The sequence below is a fragment of the Fusarium mangiferae genome (genome assembly GCF_900044065.1).
Source record: "Fusarium mangiferae strain MRC7560 genome assembly, contig: FMAN_scaffold002, whole genome shotgun sequence".
Lineage (NCBI taxonomy): Eukaryota > Fungi > Ascomycota > Sordariomycetes > Hypocreales > Nectriaceae > Fusarium > Fusarium mangiferae.
Window position 1 is genome coordinate 2,850,656 of NW_024573922.1, and position 20,606 is coordinate 2,871,261.

Genomic DNA, 20,606 nt, shown 5'->3' on the forward strand with positions numbered 1-20,606 from the left:
TTATGAGCCATCATCAAGCGCTATATGGCTGACCATAATTTTACCATTCATGACATGAATTCGTTGCCAACTCTCCCAATCCATGCTATATTTTCCAATCATTTCCAGAATTGCCACCACTTCTTTTCCTCGCTGGGCTGTCCTCTCCGTCTCAAGACCTGCTCGTCTCGCCCTCTAATACGCCAGAAATAAACAGGCACACCAGCTACCACGAAGAACACGACGGCGATAGTCTGGAAAGGCTGTGCAAAGACAGCCCGGCTGAGGAGGAAGAGACTAACGCAGCAGAATATAATAGGCGTCGTGATCCAGGTCTTGTACGGTCGTACGAGTCCCGGCTCTCGCACGCGCAGGATGATCAGGCCCAGAACTGTGAGGAAATAAAATGTGTAACCTGCAACGCCATAGAAGGTGACGAGAGTGCTAAACTCGCCAACAACCACGTAACCAACTGTAAGAACAGCGTTGAGAATGAGTGCATAGACTGGCGTATAAAACAGTCCAGCATCTTCATCGCCAAACATTCTTCGCATCTTGCGCGTGAACCAACTTCGTGTACGCTGGGTGCTGAGCTCGTGCTCGTGTGGGCTGCCGCCAACACCGATAGTGCCAAAGATCGAAGGAATGTAGCCCTCTTTTCCAGCTACATATGCCAAACGACTGGAGGTGAACGTCGAAGAGTTGAGAGCACCGAAACAACTGGCGCTAACGATGAGTGCGAGAATGAGTGAGCCTACAGAACCAAACACTCGGTTGCCAAACATGACAGCTACTGTATTGGATCCATCCATGCTCTCGAGAGGTAGGACGAGGAAGTAGGCGATATTAGCTAGCACATAGCAGAGGATGACCAGAGGCATGGCTGTGTGGATGACTCGGGGTAGGTCTTTAGTTGGGTTCTTGAACTCCCCAACGACGTAGTTTGTCTAGACTGGGTCAGCAATCGAGACTTACAAACTTGACTGATGTCACTCACATTGTCCCAGCCATCATACGCCCAAAGACCAGCATAAAGGGCGAGAGCCCAGGCAGACATGTCGGTCGATGTGTTTTCAAACAGCTGATGCGGCTTCCACTCAACTTCCGACTTGCCCTTAAGCGTCTTTCCTGTGATGGCAACGACAATACCAGTAACGGTGACGCCCAGCAAAGCGATAAATTTCATAAACATGAGCGTATCGTTAACGCGCGTGCCGAGCTTTGTAGACACACAGTTCAAGAACGTTACAATGAACAGCCCTACAAGCGCAACAGCCTTGTTGATCCAAGGACTTACATGCTCAGCGTCAGGACCGATGAAGGCTCGAACAAAGTATTCGCCCATGATGATGGCGATGATGGCGGCACTACCAGGCTTAAGAACCAACATGGCAACCCATGTAAAGAGGAAGCCTATCACCTCGCCAAATGTCTTGGCCAAGTAAACTTGAGCGCCGCCATTGAGAGGGATCGCTCCTCCGAGCTCAGCGTAAGATGCAGCGCCTGTCCAAGCGAGTATACCCGCGATAATCCAGACGAGTATCGCTGCGCCAGGCGATCCAACTCTTGTGCTCACAGATCCTGGCGACGAGAATATTCCTGAGCCGATAATAAGTCCCACTATCAGCGACAATCCGTTCAAGTATGTCAAGGTCTTGTTTTTCTCCAATGATCCTCCTCCTAAGCCGCCGCTCGGCCTTGATCTTGATGTTGGTGCTCCAATGGGAGCGTAACCTTCGGCACCAGCCGTAGAGCTTAGAGGAAACATATTGGCGGAGAAGTCAAAGGCTGAGGATACTGAGTATGATCGATTCATCCTGTTTGCAGGATTGGCACTGTCGAGGGGGTCATCTTGTTCGAGCGACAGTCTCCGCGACGACGATATGCTGGGCCTTGACGAGATCTCTGTAGCTCTCTCTTCGTTGAGCTGGCTTGAACTAGCCAAGGAAGCGAGTTCCAGCGAATCTCTTGTATTCGACGGGAGTCCGTAAGACGGCGCCATTGCGGTGTCTATGTGGTTGTCCTTTCCCCCTCTTCCCAGCGACTACTTAATCGACCAATCCGCCAAAATCAAGGCACCGCGAGTATTCAATTCGAGTATTTCAGCTGTTAAAGACCAATGCGCATCGCGGTTCGTTGTCGCGCAAACTTGGAGTGGATGTGTTGGGCGATCGGCAGCCGAAGGATGTGAGGAAGCAAGATCTGTGACGTAGAGATCTCAGTGGTCGGTAGTTGTTTTGAAGTGTTTTTGGAGCAGTCGAGGTTAAAAAGACGGGGTATAAAAGCACAATTAAGAAAGTATTCGTATTCGTCAACAATTAATTGATTGATTGCTCATGAACTCTCCTTTGCATTCAATACCAAAAGGGGCAATGTTTGCTTCGTTATAGTGGAACAGGACAAAGAAAGAAGGCCAAGTTGAAAAAGATAGGAGTCGGCTTTACCCAACTCATCACAAGGAAGCTTCTTTGTCAATGCAAGTGCTGCTTCGCTTTTCCCTTCCGCGTATAGATCAGAAACACATTACCACTCTAGCCCAGCCCCTTGCTCTCTTCGGTGGATCTCAGCCACTTGCACCGCCACATGTTGATTAGTCACTTCTTCTACCATTGACGTCGAGTCCATGACCATCGCCTCACCAACAACCCTTCCGAAAGCACCATAACACCATGGGCTCCGACGATTATGCTGCTGTCGGTGGCGGCGGTGCCCTGAAACTCAAGGGCGCCAAAATACACAAGAAAAAGAAGAAGCGCGATAAGACCGATCTTCAGAAGAACCTCGATACCGGAAACAAGGACGAAGAGAAGAGAAAGAAGAAGAAGAGCGAGGATGAAGAGGAGCAAGAACCCCACGATGTGGATGATGAGGACAAACCCGAGGTTCAAAAGACGGAAGCTCAAAAGCGCCACGAAGAAATAAAAAAGAAGAGGGCAGGTCTTTTATCGCCTTCTATTGTTGAAATCATGCTAACCAGTCTATAGCTGCTCAAACTCGCCGAGTCTGCAAGCTCGCGGCCAGAACTTCTCAAAACACATAAGGAGCGTGTCGAAGAACTCAATACTTACCTGTCGAGATTGAGCGAGCATCACGACATGCCCAGGATTGGCCCCGGTTAAGGATGTCAGGACAGAAGGTTGAGTTGGTGGCGAATGTGTGTAGGCGGATGGGGAGGAGTTGTTGGCGCTTTTGGTTATACCCTCGAATTAAAAAAATACTCCCACAAATTACATCTGTTGCATTGATCTACGGCATTATCCCAATCGGTCACGCCTGGAGGCGCGTAATGTTTACCCCTTGCTGGGCTGAAAGCACCAAGGCCCTGTTTCTGAGAGGAAAGGTCAAGACCACTGTGCACAAGTTGACTGCATCGATTTGTTTGAAAAGGGGAAAATGAAATCGAGTATGCAAACTCAAGTGCTTGTATTCGCTCATGTACTATGCATTTTTAAATACAACCCATGTTCGGCATATATGCTGGACGCCATTAATGAACCAAATCTTCCCCCAAGATACAACCGTATGTGGAAGTTCTTGTCTATTGATTAATCCCGTCTGATGCTGACCCCAAAGTCTATTATCCTGATTTTATACCCATGAAGAAAGGACCGTGATATTCATAAAGATGAACCCATTCTGAAGTAACTGGTGCTCCCAATGGGACCACAAGTTCGTTCGCCACGGGATCCGCGTGACATTTTCGCTGGATGTAAGGCGAGGTCGATGTGTAAATAATCCATTTACAGGAGAATGAAACCACCGAAGACCATACCCACAACTGCGCCAAGAACTGAACCGACGGATCGAGGAGCGGCGTTCTGAAGGTCAGGGCTGCCAGCGGTAGCTTCGGCGGAGGGGACAACCTCAACCCAAGAAGTCGAAGTCAGGGTTGTAATGCCACCATCCTCAAGCGTAGAAGTGAAGGTCTTGGGCACAGCACTCGAAGTTCGTCTGGTACCTGTTCCAGTCACAGTGCTTCGTTCAGACTTAGTCTCAGTCGCGCTTTCGGCATCGTCTGAGGTTCGTGAAGCCTCGTCTGTCTGAGTTGCGGTTTCCTGATCTGTCTTAATGTTAGCATATACGTTCAGATGGTTCCCATTTGCAAAAGTGTGTAGTCAACGCGGAGGCAATCAATGGTCAAAAGACATTTTCAAGTTTTGGCGCACTTGCGAAAGTCACGAAGTCAAGGCATCAGGATGTGGATATGGCACGAAACAGTAATATCACAACAGGTTTGGGGAGTTGGATTCGCAGCAATGTCCCTGGAAAGAGCCGTGTTGCTGCTCGTCCGTCCCACATACCGGTAGTCGTCTCTGTCTCCTCTGAAGCCTGGGAGGCTGTTTCCGACTCTTGGGTTGGCCCGGAAGCTGACTCAGAAGTTGAATCGGGGAGGACAGTGGTGGCTTCGGCGACAGTGGAGGGGGGAACGGTGGCAGTTTCGATAACAGTGGAAGTATCATCAAGGGCGGTGGATTGAAGGGTCTCACCCGAAGAAGCCGTCTCGGACGGTAATTCAGAAAAAGAGGAGGTATCAGGCAAAGAAGTTCTTCGAGTAGACGTACTGGCAGCAGTGGAGGTTGCAGCACTAGGAGCAGAAGGATTGGAAGTTGAAGCACGAGAAGAGGGAACAGTCTCAGAAGGTTCCTCTTCCGAAACGGACGTACCAGTGGCAGTGGCCTCGGAATCATCGGTGGTCGATTCAGGGGAAGAGTCCTCAGTGGACGAGGGTCGGTTCTCCGTGGTCCTGCGGGTGGTTCGCTGTGTAGAGGCGGCTGTGGATGCAGGCTGAGTAGACTCATCTTGAGATTCCGTGGCAGAAGGAGATGCTTCAGTAGCTGAGTCCTCGGTAGGTTGGGCGGTGGCAGAGGGTCGGCCTGTATCCGGGTTAGAGGTGGGTTCCTCAGGTTCTGAGCTCGCAGGGCGCGAGGGTGAGGACGGCTCACTGGTGGCAGATGGCTGAGTAACTGACGGCTGAGCCTGGGTGTTTGAGGCCTCATCTGTGGCGCTGGCCTGGTCGGTCGGCTCTCCGCCGGTAGCGGAAGGCTGAACAGCAGTCTCGCTAGCCTCGTTCGTGGGCTCATCAGCCGTAGCAGTGGGTTGCTGTACGGTGTTTGAAGCACCACCAGAGGCTCCGCCTGAAGAGCCGCCCGAGGGAGCATTGGAAGCGCCATCAGAAGCGGCATCTGTAGGATCAGTGCCCTGCTCTGTATCGGTAGGTGCTGGTGTATTTTGTCGTCGAACCATCTGGGCCATGGAATCGGAAAGATTTGGTCGATGAGCGTTCATACCATGCTTTCCAACATCACCATGGCGGAGATGTCCAGGGCAGAGTCGGGTAGCGCCTCCAATGGATGCTACACCGACACCCAGAAGACAGCAAGCGGCCAGAGCAATCAAGGCCTTGCCAGCTGGGGATATCCTTTTGGTCTTTGTCCGTGGGATGGTCTGGGCAGATTCCGAATCCTGGAGGAGTGCTTCCTTTGACGACATGGTCCTCTCTTCTCGGTCAGTGCTCAACAATCCTGCCTCCATGCTGTAGTCGTTCTTGATGTCGACAGATGCCATGATGTAGAAGTGAGTGAGGAGGTTTGAAGTAAGGGAGAAGGTTGAGTTTTGTAAGTTGAGCAGGGTGATATCAGGACTGAAGAAGACTGGAGACGGATATGCAGAGGATGTTTAGCGGCTGAGAATAGACCAGAATTGCGGACCCAAGACAGATGGCAGCTTTTTTTTGGGTTTGCTATTTGGGGATGGTACGAGAGACGACTGGCTGGGAGCAGGTGGTGAGGTTGAGGAGGCGAGATCCCCGACGGTGAGTGGTGAAGACAGTGCAGCAGCAAGCAAGCTAGGGTTCAAGAACGTGCAGACGACAGCCGGCCAGAGGGGTGATTCCCTTTATCGATGATGAAGAGTGTCGTGTGCCAAGCAGACAAGGAGGTGGCTCTAGCGTACAAGAGAGGAGTCTGCTCGGTTCTATGAATGGAGACACAGCTGGTGATGTGAGGATGAGAGAAGCAAAAGGGACCAAGAAAGCGAATGGTGTGCCGCCTGCCGGTACTGTACTGTAAGCAATTGACAGTCGACCGAGGCGTTGCGGAGAGTGTGAGCGAGGGAGTGGAGGAAGTGGAGGAAGTGGAGGAAGTGGAGGCAGTGGAGTGAGTGATGGGTGTTACACGAGCTGAGTCCGTCACGTCAAGCCAACTGCGAGATTGAACTCAAGTCCAGGGCGAGCAAGAGGAGATTTTGGTGTTAAATGCGGCCTGTGGTGGTGAATCGTGGGTAGATGAGGGGATCTGCTCTGTCCTGCTAAAAGCCCCGAGGCCTAGACTAGTCTTGGCAAGAGGAGGCTGAGCTGCAGACAACTATCACAATGGCCCAAGTAAGCTGTTTTCTTATTTGCTGCTGTGACTTTTGTTTTTTGTCTGCTGAGTGGCAAAGGCCAAAGGCTGTTGGAGATCTGGACAAAATCGCTATGCGTGTTTCTTTTTTAGGCTTGGAGGGGAGCCGCTTGCAGTTTTTAACGATAGCCACCCGGGCACTAGACAAAAAGCTAGGCCTCGTCTAGCGCTCTTCTGTCGTCCCGCCAAGTTCAGCCGGCGGCCGGCTACACCTCCGCCTACTGGAAACCCAGTCGCAGAGGCCAGAGGTTGTGCACTGAGCAGCCCGGGGAGCCTGGGAGGGATGGGCTTTGGTGGAGTTTGGGTGCCCAAGGGCGGCTCAACAAGGCCATGTCTGCCTGTGTACGTACATAGCCCTCTGTCCTCATTTCTTGTTAGTAAACACTGTGGAGGGTAATCCAAGACACGAGGCGTGCTGACTGCTTGACCTGAAGTTGACCAGAGATGAGCTGAAGCACTGACTGTCTGATAACAAGGGCACAACTGCTCATTCTTGGAACATCCAATCGCTATAGAAACTTAATAAAGGTTTCAGCCATTGTTTAGTAATTATTGGCCGGTACAAACTGGGCCATCAACAGAAGTCGGTTGTCACAATTCCGATATACCACCTTTGGTATGGTTGGGTCTTGGATCCCCGTCCTTACTGCACAGGCGTTGGTTCGACTTGATCACCATGTAAACGGTTGCACGAGTATTTTTGTCTATAAGGGCACCGTCACCACATCCGTTGACCCCCTGGTACCTGTCCTTCCGTTGCTCAGACGGCGGCGCCTCATCAACCCATACATACGCCGCTAGGATACGGAGCTTCATGAGCTTTGTGATGTCACTGTGGATGTAACGGCAGATGGGCGGGCTTGTATAAGAGGAGCATTGTGTGATTGTCTCCGTATGAGCCCATCGTCCTGCCATTCGTATTCTTTAAAAAGCTCCTGAGACCCATGGGAAGTATGTCAATTGACAGATTGGAGAGGAAGGACAAGAAGGGGTGAGAAACCGCCTCGTTCCCAGGTGAATACGAGGAATCGCCATAAAAAGCTGAGCATCCAGGCGGGTCAACATTCGGGCCCAAGCCATTGGTCCCAAGATGATGCTTTTTTTTGACCGCATGGCCCCGATCCTCATTCCATGTTTGACCCACCTGCTTAGTCCCCTGAACCCTGTCCCTGACCTTGGTGCAGGTAGTCTTTCCATCTTCATCTTCTCTTATCCAACCCTTTCGGAGCGTTGATCGTGTCTTGCAACTTGGGGCCGTGATTATGAACACAATCAATTGACCTGGCGCCTGGTCTGGCGTATGTATGATCGCCCATGTGCAGCAAAAATGCATATCGATCATCAAGCAACTTGTCTGCGTGAGACTCGTTGCTGATGTTCGGCCATGAACCTTTGTTCTATGATGCGCCAAGTTGAGACTTGTAATGGTTGCTCTTAATTGTCGTGATAAGCGACCAGGTGTGATATCTTTCAACTCTGAACTTGAACTTGATTATTCGTGCCAACTTCTTTGCTCGTATGACGGATCGACAAATTCACCAGCTGCGATGACGGAGATGCGCAATATCAAACTGTAATACGATGGGGAATTTCGGTTGATCCTTATTTTTGGTGCTTTTTTGTCATGAGATGGAGTACGGAAACGTGCACAGTCCTTGGCTCCGGCGGCGTGTCCGTCCAAACGAAGCAAATTTTGGTGCCAAGAAGAGATGATGTATGCAACCGGATCTGGCGGCTCAACAATTCTGTGTCAGAATTGAATTGTTACTGACCGTTGATGATCAGTTACTGCGAGATGATGCTCAGCCAATATCGTGTCATTCATTCACAAAGCTCCACGCGGCCTATCTCGTTATCCGTAAAGTCGATTCCGCCAACGTGGACCAGCGCATCTGAAAAAAAAAGGGAATGGCTGGCACAGATGAAATTCCATTGGGTCATATGCAGCCATGTTTGCGCTGTAACCTCAGCTGTAACGATTAACCAAATCGCAGTTCGAGTCACTACACCCAAATTCGGAGCATGAAACTCCAGCCTTTTGTGGAAAAAAGCAGAGACACATACTAATTGTGTTTTGATGTCTCCTCTGTGAATGACGGTAAGCCAGCTGCCAGCACGCACACTTACGAGATGTGTCTTGGCTGTGAGACACGCCAATGCAGCCATAGAGGCCTAGTATCAGTTGGTAGTCCAACCAGAAACCGCAATCAGAGACAAATTGCTGTCAAAAAAGCGCAACTGTCTCGAGACAAGCAAGTAGCAAGTTGACTTTTGGGTCTTAGATCCAACTCTTAGCTCTTGGTCGATTTTGAGCTAACTCATGGCTTGCGGTATAAAGATGAATGATTGTATGGTCTGGCGATAGTTGGCAATAGCCAAATCGCTTACTGTTGTTGAACCGGCGGATATAGCTTGTAGACCATTCATCCGATATAACCAACAAGTGTACTCCGTATGCTGGATACCTTGAGACTGAAGGGCGATTCCTGCACTGCCTGCGTGCGTGTGCTGAAGGTCCGGGATGGGCGTGGGGAGACAGCTGAGAGTCCCACTGGCTGAAGGTTGAATGTATGTCTAAATTTAGACCACTCGGAAGCCCCAGTGGTTCGATCCGTCAGATGTGCGATACGATCTGATTGATAGTGACACTCACTGTTCTGGTGGTGCTGTTGAGTTGTTGGTATCGTCATGACTGTTTTCTCGTTAGACATGTCCATCTGTAAATGAGACAACTCGGTATATTTCTCTTCCCAGTAAAGAAGCTTGTGCATGTGATCTTGTTTCATTACGTCTTTCTCCTGCTCTCCAAGGGATAGAAAAAAATATTTGAGTTTGTTCTCCAAGACGAGGGAGGGAGTCAAGGAGATATCTAGCGACGGAACTGGAATGTTACAATACCAGCATTCAGATACTATAGAAATTGATAAGAAACATCAGGGGAAATACAAGATCAAAACAACTGGTTGGATCCATCGAGTCCTTTAATTGTCATTGAATATTTGCCTCGCAGCTATAGGGTATTTCTGTCGACTTGGTCAATTTGATAGTGAATTTGTTGAAGACGGATGAGGTTACTTGCATATGATAAGGTATCGAGCCCCTCCAATGGAGGTAAGAAAACTCGAAATCTTTACGGAGTAATGCCAAGTGATAAAAAGACTTGAGTAAATCAGGTATAGGTTTAGGGGGTTTATTGCCTAGGTAATTTAGGTACTTTTAGCACTTGAAGCTCAGGTCCAAAGTTTTCCTGCCTCCCAAAGCCACTATCGATAGACGTGGCTCATGAGTGGCCGTGCCTTATTTATGCATGCTGCTGACTGATTGAAGTTAGCTGACGAAACACCCGATGGACAAGTCCACTGTCACATGTGGACGATGACAGATGCTCGAGCTTCCTCCAACAAAACCGACGACGTGGAGATAACTCCACTGACAGGAATAGTCTCTGATTCAAACCACCCTCACTCTCTTTATTGATCAATTTGGTCCATTTGTTTGCGACAATATCCTTGAAACGTGTTTGAGGCGCATACGCAGCCCCGTTGTCTTCCCATGATCGATATCGAGGTACCTTGAATACCCTCGTCATGACAGAGCATCTCAGCCCCGACTCTCTAAATACTCTCGACCCCGACGAACAAGACAGCCTTCGAGTTCGATCGCGATCGCCTCACCCGTACCATCACCAGAACACAGACCTTCCCCATCTCTCGGATCGTTTTACGCTGAGGAACCGCCAAGCGCAATCCGCCAAGACCAGTGACGATGATCCCCACGAACCCTCGCCTACGACATGGCCAAGTTTTCTCAAGGACTCGCCGCAGACGAGCGACAGTGGCTCCGAAGCTGACGACGAGCATTATCTAAAAGGTTTACCGGCGCCAAAAGCCAACCTGCACAAAGGATTGAGAGGTCTCAATGAACCGCTGTCTGGCTCTTCAACACCTCTTCCATCACCAGCGCTTCTTGATGGTCATGTCATCCGCACAGTAGACAAGCCGCCCATGTCTACCGAGACACCGGAAACGAAACGTCTGCTCGAAGCCCTCAAAAGACGAAGAAGAGTCGTTGTTCGACGCATAACTGAGGCTGGCATTGTTTTAGCGCTGGGTCTCATGGTAGCTTCAAATTCCCAGGTATTGCAGCTCATAAAGATCTGGGGAAAAGGTATGCGCATTTCCTCCCTTCTGATAGCCTTGCCTTAACCATCATAGATATCCTACTCTGTGGCCTTGTATATGCGGGACTACTCGCTCTGTATCCTGTCCGGGTCGTCGCTTGGGCATACCGTAACAGGACACCGTCTCACCCAATACCTCTCGAGCTTCCTGCGCACTTCGACCCCGCTCCCATATTATACCCTTCGGCGATTACTCTATATGTCTCGCTTCTTATTTCGTCAAGCAACCCAGCAGCGATTCTACCTAACCTTATTCTGAGCCTTGCTTCAATTCCGCAGAGCGTTATTCCCAAGGTTGATCCATATGCTACATATGATGTACTAGCATGGGGCCTAACTTGCATTCCACTAATCTGGAGCCCAAAGCAGCGTGAACACTTCGAAAGCAAGCATCCAGAATCTTTTATTTCAGGAGAAACAGCTATTCTGCTGTATCCTCTTCACCAAACTTTGTGTGTGACATTGCACTATCTCACTACAACTAGTCTCTTGACGGCTGAGCTCCAGCTCCTGTCAGTCGCCCTTATCAACGTTTTGCTTCTAGCTTCTTCACCCCAGGTTTTGATTCTCAAAGCCCTGTTGTGGGGTGGAGGACTTTCTCTCCTCTTCTTTTGTGGACGTGTCATAAGCTGGGGAATTGCTTTGGCCAGAGTGCCGAAATGGAGATTTCGGAGAGTGTCAGTCTCTCAACGGCCGCCACTCTGGAAAAATTTCAAACAAATTTTCTCGCTACGACGGCTGAGGCACGAATTATTAAGACCAGAGTATGAGGATGCTGTGTACGATACCATTGGCTCATCCGAGGACGAGGCAGGCCCGTTGTTCAAGAAGCCTACTCGAGTTCGAACCTTTGGACCAAGCTCCCCGAACCCAGCAGAACCCGATAGTGCTCCCTCTTCGCCCACGGCTGCAGATGCTTTCGGAAGCTGGTCTTTTGCACGGAGACATACCTTACCACACCTTGATCATGGGAATCGACGTAACGCGACGCATACTCCCTCGGGGCGCAAAAAGCGAGCAACTTCCATGTCCGTTCGGCCCTTCTTCAAGCTTACTCAAGAGCAAGCGACTATGAGAAAATGGTTTTATGCTGGATACGTCTACTTGAGTATCATAGCGATCATCCTTGGTGGCATTCGAACTTATGTACAATGGTATGCCCTAGATGACAATGAGCCCATTGGGTGGGCTTTGGGATATCTCCTCGGCGACTGGTCTTGGTTCCGATATCAAGTGGTCAGTCTGAACTTGGAAAGATGGATTTGCCTACCCCCGCGAATTGATCCTACAGAAGACAAACAATGCCACTCTGGCTGGGTACAGCACGTTCGCCATAACGACTTTGGAGAAGCAAACACTCGACTTTTGTTGAGTGCTTACTGGATGGGAATCTTGATTCTGGGGCTCATTATCGTCTTTCGTCTGAAGGACATCTATGAGGTAGATACACGGCGGAAGGTGTTCCACTTTATGATGGTTGGCATGTTTTTGCCCGCAACCTTTGTCGATCCAACGTATGCAGCTCTTGCCCTGTCTCTAATCCTTGCGGTCTTCTTGATCCTGGATCTTCTGCGGGCAAGTCAGCTACCTCCACTATCAAAACCTATTGCCTCATTCCTAGCACCATACGTCGACGGCAGAGACTTCCGTGGTCCAGTTGTCATCTCACACATCTTTCTCCTAATTGGGTGCGCCATTCCTCTCTGGCTGGGCCTTGCTTCTCTACCACGCTCTGGATCTGGCTACCTGTCTGGTTGGGAAGTCACAACTCGAGATGTCAGTCTTGTCTCTGGAGTTATCTGCGTGGGTTTAGGAGACGCAGCTGCTTCTCTCATCGGCCGTCGATATGGACGTCGGAAGTGGCTCTGGGGAGGCGGTAAGAGCCTTGAGGGCAGCGTCGCCTTTGCTGTGGCTGTCATGCTGGGACTTGGTGCCGCCAGTATGTGGCTGAGAATCGGTGGTTGGCCTGCTGCAGGTGAGCAGCCTGGAGTGATTGCTGGCACACGAAATGCTGCGATGTGCGCATCCATGGCGAGCTTGACAGAGGCTGTTCTTACTGGTGGGAATGACAACGTTATCGTACCAGTGGTGTTGTGGACATGTGTGAAAAGCCTCGGTGTTTGATATAAAAGTACATCAAAGGTGGCGTTCCGGTGGTTTCTTCAGGACTGATGCTTGACATAGAGAGCAAAACATGGCAGACGGCTGCATAGACGACGTAATGTTCATGACAGACTTCAAGATGGTCTCAATTTAGGGTAATTGTTTCCCTATGTGTTTTAATTATACCCTTTCCAATTACAATAATGTAACTCAACTCTCTCATGAGATCTAATGCTCTCCCAACACCAGCGCCCATGCACCTTTGCTATGCTTCCGATTCTATATGTTGAACTAGTTTTACATTATGACATGAGATCCTCTAGGATTGCCTCGAGCTCGTCTTTTCTAAATGGCAAGCTCAGTAGCTCTGTTCCCAGAGCATCCTTCATACTCGTGATTATTTGATGGTCGTGGAATCTAGTCTTCGTTAGTCGTGGTTGTGTAACGGAATGTGACAATGAACGTACTCTTTCAGCAGGGTTCGGAAAGCCATCTCGGAACTGCAGATGAACTCTTCCACGGCCTTGTTGTACACCATTCGATACTCAACACCAATTGGCTCATCGCCACTGTCGCCCTCCTCCTCAATAGCAATGAGAACCTCGCCAACCAAGAGGCGGAACAGATTCTTGGCATTTTCGGGCAAACTTCGTAAAACGAATGCAACGCCTTCTCTACCATTGACTCGGTGAGCATTCCTCCCGAGAAGCTCGTGTACCTCATCCACAACATCCAGCTCGACACCATATGGGGCGAAGGTCGTACAGTCATGGAACACCATGTTAAAGGCAGATCGCACACCTATATCCCACAGTAGTGCAAAGTCTGGTGTATCAGCTGAGCACACCAGATTTATTTGAGGATGCGCCGCGAGTTGCGCTAGAGCAGACTGCGAGCCAGATTTACGAAGAGGCGCCGCATCGATTGAGTTAACAATAAGAGTCAACGTTGACGACGTTGTGGCTAGGTGTGAGAGAATGGCAGGGACCATGACGGCAGGTTGCGTCAGAGGAATGCGGTGACCTGGATCAACAGCCGCGCCAATTGTGCTCAATACCTCGCGCATAGTGGTATTGTGGGCGTAGCCGTTGATTATAACAATCTTATCCCCCTTCTCCTTCCTAATGGAAGAGTACAAGTGACCAGCAAGCTTGTGCAGGAGACGTCGCTTCGAGCCATAACCATATAGACACAAACTGAACCCTTGCGATAACTCGAACGCCCATTGCGGGAATGATTCGGCATGCAGACTCTCTAGAAACTCGATATCAGCCTCATGGTGATCCTGAGTTTCTCGCATAATGGTAAAGTATTCATCGTGTGTAAGTAGAGCAAGTGATCCCAGAGTATTATTCGAAGTCTTGGCCCGCCCAGGTTTGTTGTGCGCAAAGTATAATTCGTGAGGAGGCAAGTCGCGAGGAGGAGTTGGAGATCGAGCTGGTGCTTTCCGCTGAGCTTTCCGGCGAGGTGTCGATTTCGAAGGTGTCGCAGCTTCATCTACACCTGAAGCCTCGGTGGAAATGGCAACGTCGCCTTCGAGCGCTTCTTCGTCTTCACTAGATTCGTAGATTTGCTGCGCAAGACCATCGTATTCCTCCTCATCCGTAAGGTCGTCGCCAACAACATGTTCTATGAGAGCTCTCGTACTCTTTCGCTTGGCAGATCTGTCAGCTCCTCCGGGTGTTGCTCCATTCAAAGCTATAGGCGTTTTCTTGTTTGGCGTTTCAAAAAGAGCAGTACGGTTCGCTTTCGGCGTAGGAGTCTCGCCATTCACAGCCTTCTTTGGTGGTCTCCCTCGTCGTTTTGGTGCAGGTTTAGGGGTTTCATCTGGGTCGACTCTTGAAAATGATTCGGATGAGCTTGCATCACTGTCTCCTATCACATCTCGGTGTATCGTTTCTGTATGTCCATTCGTTCCAGTGGCGACTTTGGGTGAATGATGAGCTGTACTTCGTTGTCGCTTTATTGGTGATGTTTCAAGGTCGCTTTCGGGAATGGATTCGAGATCTTGGTACCCGCGTTTTCGTAAGGATCTTGGAGGATCTTGTTGAGTATCAGGCTCATGTACTGCCTTTTTTGGAGGCATTATGTTGTCGCTGAGGCTGACGGAATCACTTGAGTTTCCCGAGAGCCAACTTTTTATAGTTGTTAATGTAGTTTCTAGAATGGGTAAAATAAATACAGAGCCCAGGCGCGTGGTAACTACTGGTAACGCGCCTTCTAAATTGGTTGTGGCGCCTGTGGCGCTAATGCATGTGGCGCGAGCTTCGCCTCCAACGACAATTCATTCTTCCTTCACATGCTCCCTCCCATTAGTACGCATTTTATAGACAACGGAACGATGTTGAATCTAAATCTATCGGCATCACTAAATATCACAAGGCTTATCTTCAAGCCGAGTCTGTGTCTGCCTCATCACACAGTCTCAACTTTCAATGACTTGCCGATTCCACTTGAAAAAGGCTTGCAAAAAGATGGTCGAAAAGTAGAGATCAAGGCTGTTGTTCTCGACAAAGACGATTGCTTTGCTTATCCTGATAGTGTTGAAGTGTATGATTCCTACAAGGTGCCTATAATTTGTACCCCGCCTCATACTCAAGACTGTCTGCTAAACTGAAGCATAGTCTCACTTTGAAAAGCTAAGGTTGGCTTATCCTGGTCGCAAATTACTTGTGGTGTCAAATACTGCGGGAGCAACGTCATGGGATAAGAATTTGAAGCTAGCTTCTGAGGTCGAAGAGAACACAGGAATCACTGTGCTCTCGCACTTGGTCAAAAAACCAGGTTGTGGCCAGGAGATCATGGAATATTTCAAAAAGCACCCAGAAACAGGAGTGACAGATCCTGCACAGATTGCGTTCGTCGGTGATAGACTGACGACCGACATGATGCTTGCAAATATGACAGGAGGGTGGGGTTTTTGGGTGAGAGACGGTGTAATACCTTTAGAAAAGAAGAGCATCGTGAGTCGCTGTCTGCCCCTCAACAGACGATAAATCGTCGTAAGGCAACAACTGGCAACAACTGACAACACTAGTTCTCGAGATTGGAACGACCTTTAGCTGCTTTCCTCTTTGCTAGGGGTATTCATGCTCCTGAACCCCGCAGCATCTTTGAGGAGTAGCCATGTCGGAAGCTGTCGAAGGTAAAAGTCAGAACCAAACGGCTCGTCTGAACTTCTACGTTTACATTGAATCACAATGTCACTTGCTCCATTGTCCTTCATTCAGTACGGGCACCTGACCTTTGATAAGCATTCACATGGCTTAAGCAGACAATGCAAACGGGACTGAATCACTCATCTATTGTCCTGAGAGTCTATAAAGCTGCGTTCATGATCTTCATTCTTTACTACTCTTATCCTCTTTCCACACTCCAATTCTATATAGGCATCGTCGCTTGCCTTTACTCTGCCTTTTGTTCTTCGTTAGCGTCACCTTTTTATATACTTGCTTCTTCACTCCTCTCTCTTTGGTCCACCCTCACATTGGGCCTTAACCATGGGTGGAAAGACTTGGTCTATAGACGAAGAACGAATGCTCTGGGAAGTCGTTGTTCCTCGCTCAGTAGCTGCTGCTAACCCAGTTGATCGACGTATGAGCTGGGAGCAATGCGCGCAATATATGAACGACAATGCTGGTGACATCGCTCAACGCAACTATACTAAGAACATGTTATGTGAGTTACCCACGCGCTGGCAATGCCTTCTAAAGCCTCTGCTGACTCTGATAGACGAGCATCACTACCAGAACATTGTCAAGGGCGGTTCTTCTCCGAATGCTGGTCCATTTGTCGAACGGCACCTACGCTTGATCGGTTAGTCTTGTGTGAATGCCCCTCGATTTCAAGATTCTAACAGATAACAGAATGGTACAAGAACCATAGATCGCCTCCACCGGCTAGCCCCCCTCCAGTTCCACGAACCCCTCAAAACCCTGAACTTACTGCCCTTCTGAGCCAGCAGTCGAAGCCAAAGAGACGACGGGGCAAGAATGCAGCCAAAACCCGACTCGTGGAGAATCGAATTGCACTGCCCACTATCGATGAGGATGGACCTGGACCTGGACCTGGGCTTGGACCGAGTGGCTCAGGCACACCCAACGTCCCATATGTTCGTTCATACGCTCCGTACAAAGGGGCTCAGCAGCAGTCTTTTGAAGAAAACCAGTCACCCCCAGTTGACCCGAGGGCGAAGTATGCACTCGATTTTCGCCCGCTGCCTAGAACAGTGCGTGCTGCTAGACCTGGAGGCAACTTCTTGAGCCGGCCCATGGAGAAAGTGGAAGGCGGACTTTGGCGCCTCGTACCCGAAACTCGAGAGGACGAGAGGCCTGGAGAATCGATGTCCCTAGTTCCGCGAAACAGCAGTGTCCAGGCTCGACATCCCAGGGCGCAGGAGGAAAGCTCATGGACTCGGCCATATACTGTCCCCCCTCAGCAGGCCCCCCAGGGACCTCAAGGAACTCAAGGGCCTCAGGGAAGGGGCCTCCCTTCTATCCGTCAAGCGTTTCCTTTCATCAACTTTAGGCATCCTTTGAACTCTGCCCCTTTTCGGGAGACATCACATCAGACTGGCAAGCGCGGCCACAGTGGTGGTCAGGACCAGAATCAGGCCCCTAAGCGACGAAGACTTCCTGATCACCCTGTCCCCCGTCAAAGCAACTCGCAGCAACCGAGCCAGAGAAAATAAATCCTGGATGATCATGGACGACGGTTTAGCCCACAGTGCGGCAAGACGACCCAAACATTGGACGAGGACGAGTGAGAGATTGAGAGTGGGACGGAAATTGTAGCCAAGGGGGGATGCGTGAAGAGACCTTTATTTTGAGCTTTGAAGATTTGTGGCTAGGAGGATGATTGCTGAGACTTGACCAGAGGAAATGTATTATTAGAGCAACAACTTGAGGGCAGCAGTTTGTTATGACAGCCTTGTTGATATTTGAAACAAACAACAGTTATGCAAATCCCGGACTTCATTGTCCCACAAATCGGTGACCTCAACTTCGTTTAATCCTTTGCTTGTTCTTCTACATCTTCTAGCTTTTGAACAATTAAACGGACGGGTCCGCCGAAGTCGGCATGGTGGGGCCGGATCTCCGACAACGCCCCAGGAAAAGCGGTGGCCACTGGCAGAAATAATCCTCCCGAAAGATTTCCCCAGAGAATCTCAAGTCCATCCGGCCATAGCTAAACCCGTCCTCCCACTTTAACGACCGCGTTCCTCATCTCATCTCATCACAACCATGAACTTCCCGGGAATGACACCCCCAGGCGGCGCCGCCGCACCGCCTGCGATCGGCGGACCTCAGGATCCCAACGTCAAAGCTGTATGTGGATGCGCAACTTGCTCGGAATTTCGCGGGGCGCATAGCTAACTCTGAGAAATGTAGGTTCAATCTGCGATGGAGTCTTGTTTTGGAAAGTCAGTCATGTCGGGAGTTATGGGATTCGGTATGGGTGGTTTATTTGGAATGTTCATGGCCTCTGTACGTTCTTTGGCGAACTTCGACCCGTTATCCCAAGCTAATATCCCTGCCAGATGTCCTACGATACACCTTACCACACAGCCGCCCCCGGTAGCCCACAAAGCACAATCACATCGCTTCCTCTCAAGCAACAACTCAAGATCGGATTCAAGGATATGGGAACACGTTCATGGTCTATGGCCAAGAACTTCGGAAAAGTTGGTGCTTTGTACTCCGGCGTCGAGTGCGGCATCGAAGGCCTGCGAGCGAAGAACGATCTTACGAACAGTGTCGCCGCAGGATGTTTGACGGGCGGTATTCTGGCCAAGAATGCTGGCCCTCAAGCTGCTGCAGGTGGTTGTTTGGCTTTCGCAGCATTTAGTGCGGCTATCGATGCATACATGCGATCACCACCCAAGGACGACTAAATGCTGGCAGCTGATATGAACAAAATTGGGGTTCGGATGAGTGGGTTAAGACATGTATAAATACGCTTGGCTTTTCTACAGACGTGGGAGTTTACGGTAATCATATTTCTAGAGCATAGGGCGGCGTTGGGAGACGGACTCTCCTCTTTTGGAATGTTTGCCACTGAATGTACGAAGGTGGTACAAGGATAGATATGGAGATGACGATATGGCATTTGTATTAACAGGTATTTTAAGACCCGAGCTTCATAGAGGAGCTGCTCATGTAGAATCCACGAGCCTACACTGTAATCTTAGCAAAAGAATTTATGTTTGCAATGACTGCCTATCCCATAATTGCAACTTGAAGACCCCTTTGTTCTTAACGCCGCGCTTTCAAAAGAGCAAACAGCACACGATCTGCTTTGGACAAACTCAGGCTTAACTTGCCTGGTATACTTGGAAAGTCCCAAACTCCCAATACGCATTCTCAAATGCTTCAGGGTTGTTGGCGACGAGATCAGTGCATTTGCCCGAACCTAAAAATAGTCAGCATTATGTCTTACAAGTACATGAGCCAACTTACATCCAGAGTCGTCCCAAACGTGGTAAACAAGACTACCACACAGGTCGATATTGGCAATGATGCTCTGGTTTTTGAAATGCGTGCCAATGTCGCAATGCGTGTTGGGAAAGTCGGCAACAGCAGTGCCCCAGGTGTCGGGCTTTGGGTTGTTTCCTTTGATATCTGATGGTATAGAGTCTCTACCGAACTGCCACATGCGGATGCCTTCATGTCGCCATTCAACCGCCATCACACCTCCTCCATTCTTGTTGAAGACGGAGCCGTATCCCGCAGGCTTTGAAAGAACGCCACAGCCTGCATTATCGTCCTTTTCGTGGTTGCAGTTTTTCTGTAGTGTCTTTCCTGTTTCCTCGCGGCGTACGTCCATTGAGCAGTCGCCGGTAGTGTGCAAGGTCATTTGATTCCCGTCTTCAGCTTTGTTTGTCGACTCCATCACATCAATTTCTCCATGGTTTGGCCAGTTGTAACGGTCAGTAAGCCAAAGGGCCGGCCATGTGCCACAGCCATAGGGAGTATGCTTGACGTCGAAGATGAAGAGACCGTTCTCGTATGTCTTTTTGGACTCGATTCGGACAGAAAAGCGACCCGTAGACGCATTAGGCTTGCTGTTGGGGCCGACAGAAGTGTCGACTTTGAGAACGGCAGTGCTGGGCGAAACATATGTGAGATTCTGGAGATTATTAGGTGAACATGATCCAAAGCAGTAACTTGTGTTGTGGCCAGTAGGGGTTTCTTACAAGATCTTTTGCTTGCGCTTCTGGAACGTAATGTACGAAGCCCTCAGCTGAAAAGAGGCGTCAGTATTACAGCCCTTGAAATCAGAGGTAGTTCTTACTGGGGTCGTATCCTGTGAAATAGTTGAACTGGTCAAAGAAGGATTCACCTCCATCTGGGCGGTGGTTAGCGGGTCTTTGTATATCCAAGTTGAGGGTGACAGGCACTTACATGTGTCTTTCAAGGTGTACGATAACGGTGAGTAGTCAGGATACATATTCTTTCTAGCTCTCTCCACAGCGACGGCGACGATTATTATCACTATAACAAGGATGACTATGATAATAGCGGCCCAGATTCTCTTTCGCCAGTATCGAGGATTCCACCAGGGCATTGATGAGCTCGCATGGCGGATTTCCTGGCCTTTGCGAGCTAGCATTACCTCGTCGTAAATTGGAGGTATCTCTCCAGGCTTGACGCCAGATGAATACATCGACATCTTGTGCAGTTGGAAGTGGAAGAACTGGGGCGATGGGTGAGTGACGAGTTGGAGCTGAAGTTGCTTGCATCAAGAGAAGAAGTGAAGTGAAGTGAAGTGAACTCAAGTAGAGAGAAGAGAGTTGGGGATAGATAGAATGGAATGCAATGCAATGCAATGCAATGCAGAAGAGATGGATGTTGATGGAAATGGGTTGTCTCAGCCTCGAGTGCACCCTCTCAGAAGCATATGAATCAAGTTTCTTTTTTTATTCACAGAAGGAGGAAATGAGGAAT

The 20,606-nt window shown here is 49.6% G+C and overlaps 9 protein-coding genes across 9 annotated transcripts; 5 read left to right on the top strand and 4 right to left on the bottom strand.

The window, feature by feature from the left end:
- Positions 1 to 98: 98 nt before the first annotated feature.
- Positions 99 to 1,981, bottom strand: FMAN_05762 (uncharacterized protein; the record flags this gene model as incomplete). The annotated part of the gene is made up of 2 exons (XM_041827544.1): positions 99 to 926; positions 977 to 1,981. The coding sequence occupies 2 exons, from the start codon at positions 1,979 to 1,981 to the stop codon at positions 99 to 101; spliced, it is 1,833 nt and encodes a 610-aa protein (XP_041678496.1).
- A 667-nt stretch (positions 1,982 to 2,648) lies between these two features.
- Positions 2,649 to 3,098, top strand: FMAN_05761 (uncharacterized protein; the record flags this gene model as incomplete). Its single annotated transcript, XM_041827545.1, has 2 exons — positions 2,649 to 2,912; positions 2,964 to 3,098. The coding sequence occupies 2 exons, from the start codon at positions 2,649 to 2,651 to the stop codon at positions 3,096 to 3,098; spliced, it is 399 nt and encodes a 132-aa protein (XP_041678497.1).
- A 621-nt stretch (positions 3,099 to 3,719) lies between these two features.
- On the bottom strand, positions 3,720 to 5,544 carry FMAN_05760 (uncharacterized protein; the record flags this gene model as incomplete). The annotated part of the gene is made up of 3 exons (XM_041827546.1): positions 3,720 to 4,039; positions 4,644 to 4,853; positions 4,923 to 5,544. The coding sequence occupies 3 exons, from the start codon at positions 5,542 to 5,544 to the stop codon at positions 3,720 to 3,722; spliced, it is 1,152 nt and encodes a 383-aa protein (XP_041678498.1).
- A 4,420-nt stretch (positions 5,545 to 9,964) lies between these two features.
- FMAN_05759 (uncharacterized protein) lies at positions 9,965 to 12,681 on the top strand (the record flags this gene model as incomplete). The annotated part of the gene is made up of 2 exons (XM_041827547.1): positions 9,965 to 10,544; positions 10,592 to 12,681. The coding sequence occupies 2 exons, from the start codon at positions 9,965 to 9,967 to the stop codon at positions 12,679 to 12,681; spliced, it is 2,670 nt and encodes an 889-aa protein (XP_041678499.1).
- A 324-nt stretch (positions 12,682 to 13,005) lies between these two features.
- FMAN_05758 (uncharacterized protein) lies at positions 13,006 to 14,746 on the bottom strand (the record flags this gene model as incomplete). The annotated part of the gene is made up of 2 exons (XM_041827548.1): positions 13,006 to 13,077; positions 13,124 to 14,746. The coding sequence occupies 2 exons, from the start codon at positions 14,744 to 14,746 to the stop codon at positions 13,006 to 13,008; spliced, it is 1,695 nt and encodes a 564-aa protein (XP_041678500.1).
- A 255-nt stretch (positions 14,747 to 15,001) lies between these two features.
- Positions 15,002 to 15,784, top strand: FMAN_05757 (uncharacterized protein; the record flags this gene model as incomplete). Its single annotated transcript, XM_041827549.1, has 3 exons — positions 15,002 to 15,226; positions 15,285 to 15,623; positions 15,698 to 15,784. 3 exons carry the CDS (start codon positions 15,002 to 15,004, stop codon positions 15,782 to 15,784), a joined length of 651 nt encoding a protein of 216 aa, XP_041678501.1.
- A 376-nt stretch (positions 15,785 to 16,160) lies between these two features.
- Positions 16,161 to 17,350, top strand: FMAN_05756 (uncharacterized protein; the record flags this gene model as incomplete). The annotated part of the gene is made up of 3 exons (XM_041827550.1): positions 16,161 to 16,338; positions 16,393 to 16,476; positions 16,527 to 17,350. 3 exons carry the CDS (start codon positions 16,161 to 16,163, stop codon positions 17,348 to 17,350), a joined length of 1,086 nt encoding a protein of 361 aa, XP_041678502.1.
- Positions 17,351 to 17,903: 553 nt separating this feature from the next.
- On the top strand, positions 17,904 to 18,553 carry FMAN_05755 (putative Tim22, subunit of the Tim22-complex; the record flags this gene model as incomplete). Its single annotated transcript, XM_041827551.1, has 3 exons — positions 17,904 to 17,987; positions 18,051 to 18,146; positions 18,200 to 18,553. 3 exons carry the CDS (start codon positions 17,904 to 17,906, stop codon positions 18,551 to 18,553), a joined length of 534 nt encoding a protein of 177 aa, XP_041678503.1.
- A 420-nt stretch (positions 18,554 to 18,973) lies between these two features.
- Positions 18,974 to 20,325, bottom strand: FMAN_05754 (uncharacterized protein; the record flags this gene model as incomplete). The annotated part of the gene is made up of 5 exons (XM_041827552.1): positions 18,974 to 19,071; positions 19,119 to 19,788; positions 19,856 to 19,902; positions 19,954 to 20,007; positions 20,064 to 20,325. 5 exons carry the CDS (start codon positions 20,323 to 20,325, stop codon positions 18,974 to 18,976), a joined length of 1,131 nt encoding a protein of 376 aa, XP_041678504.1.
- Positions 20,326 to 20,606: the final 281 nt, after the last annotated feature.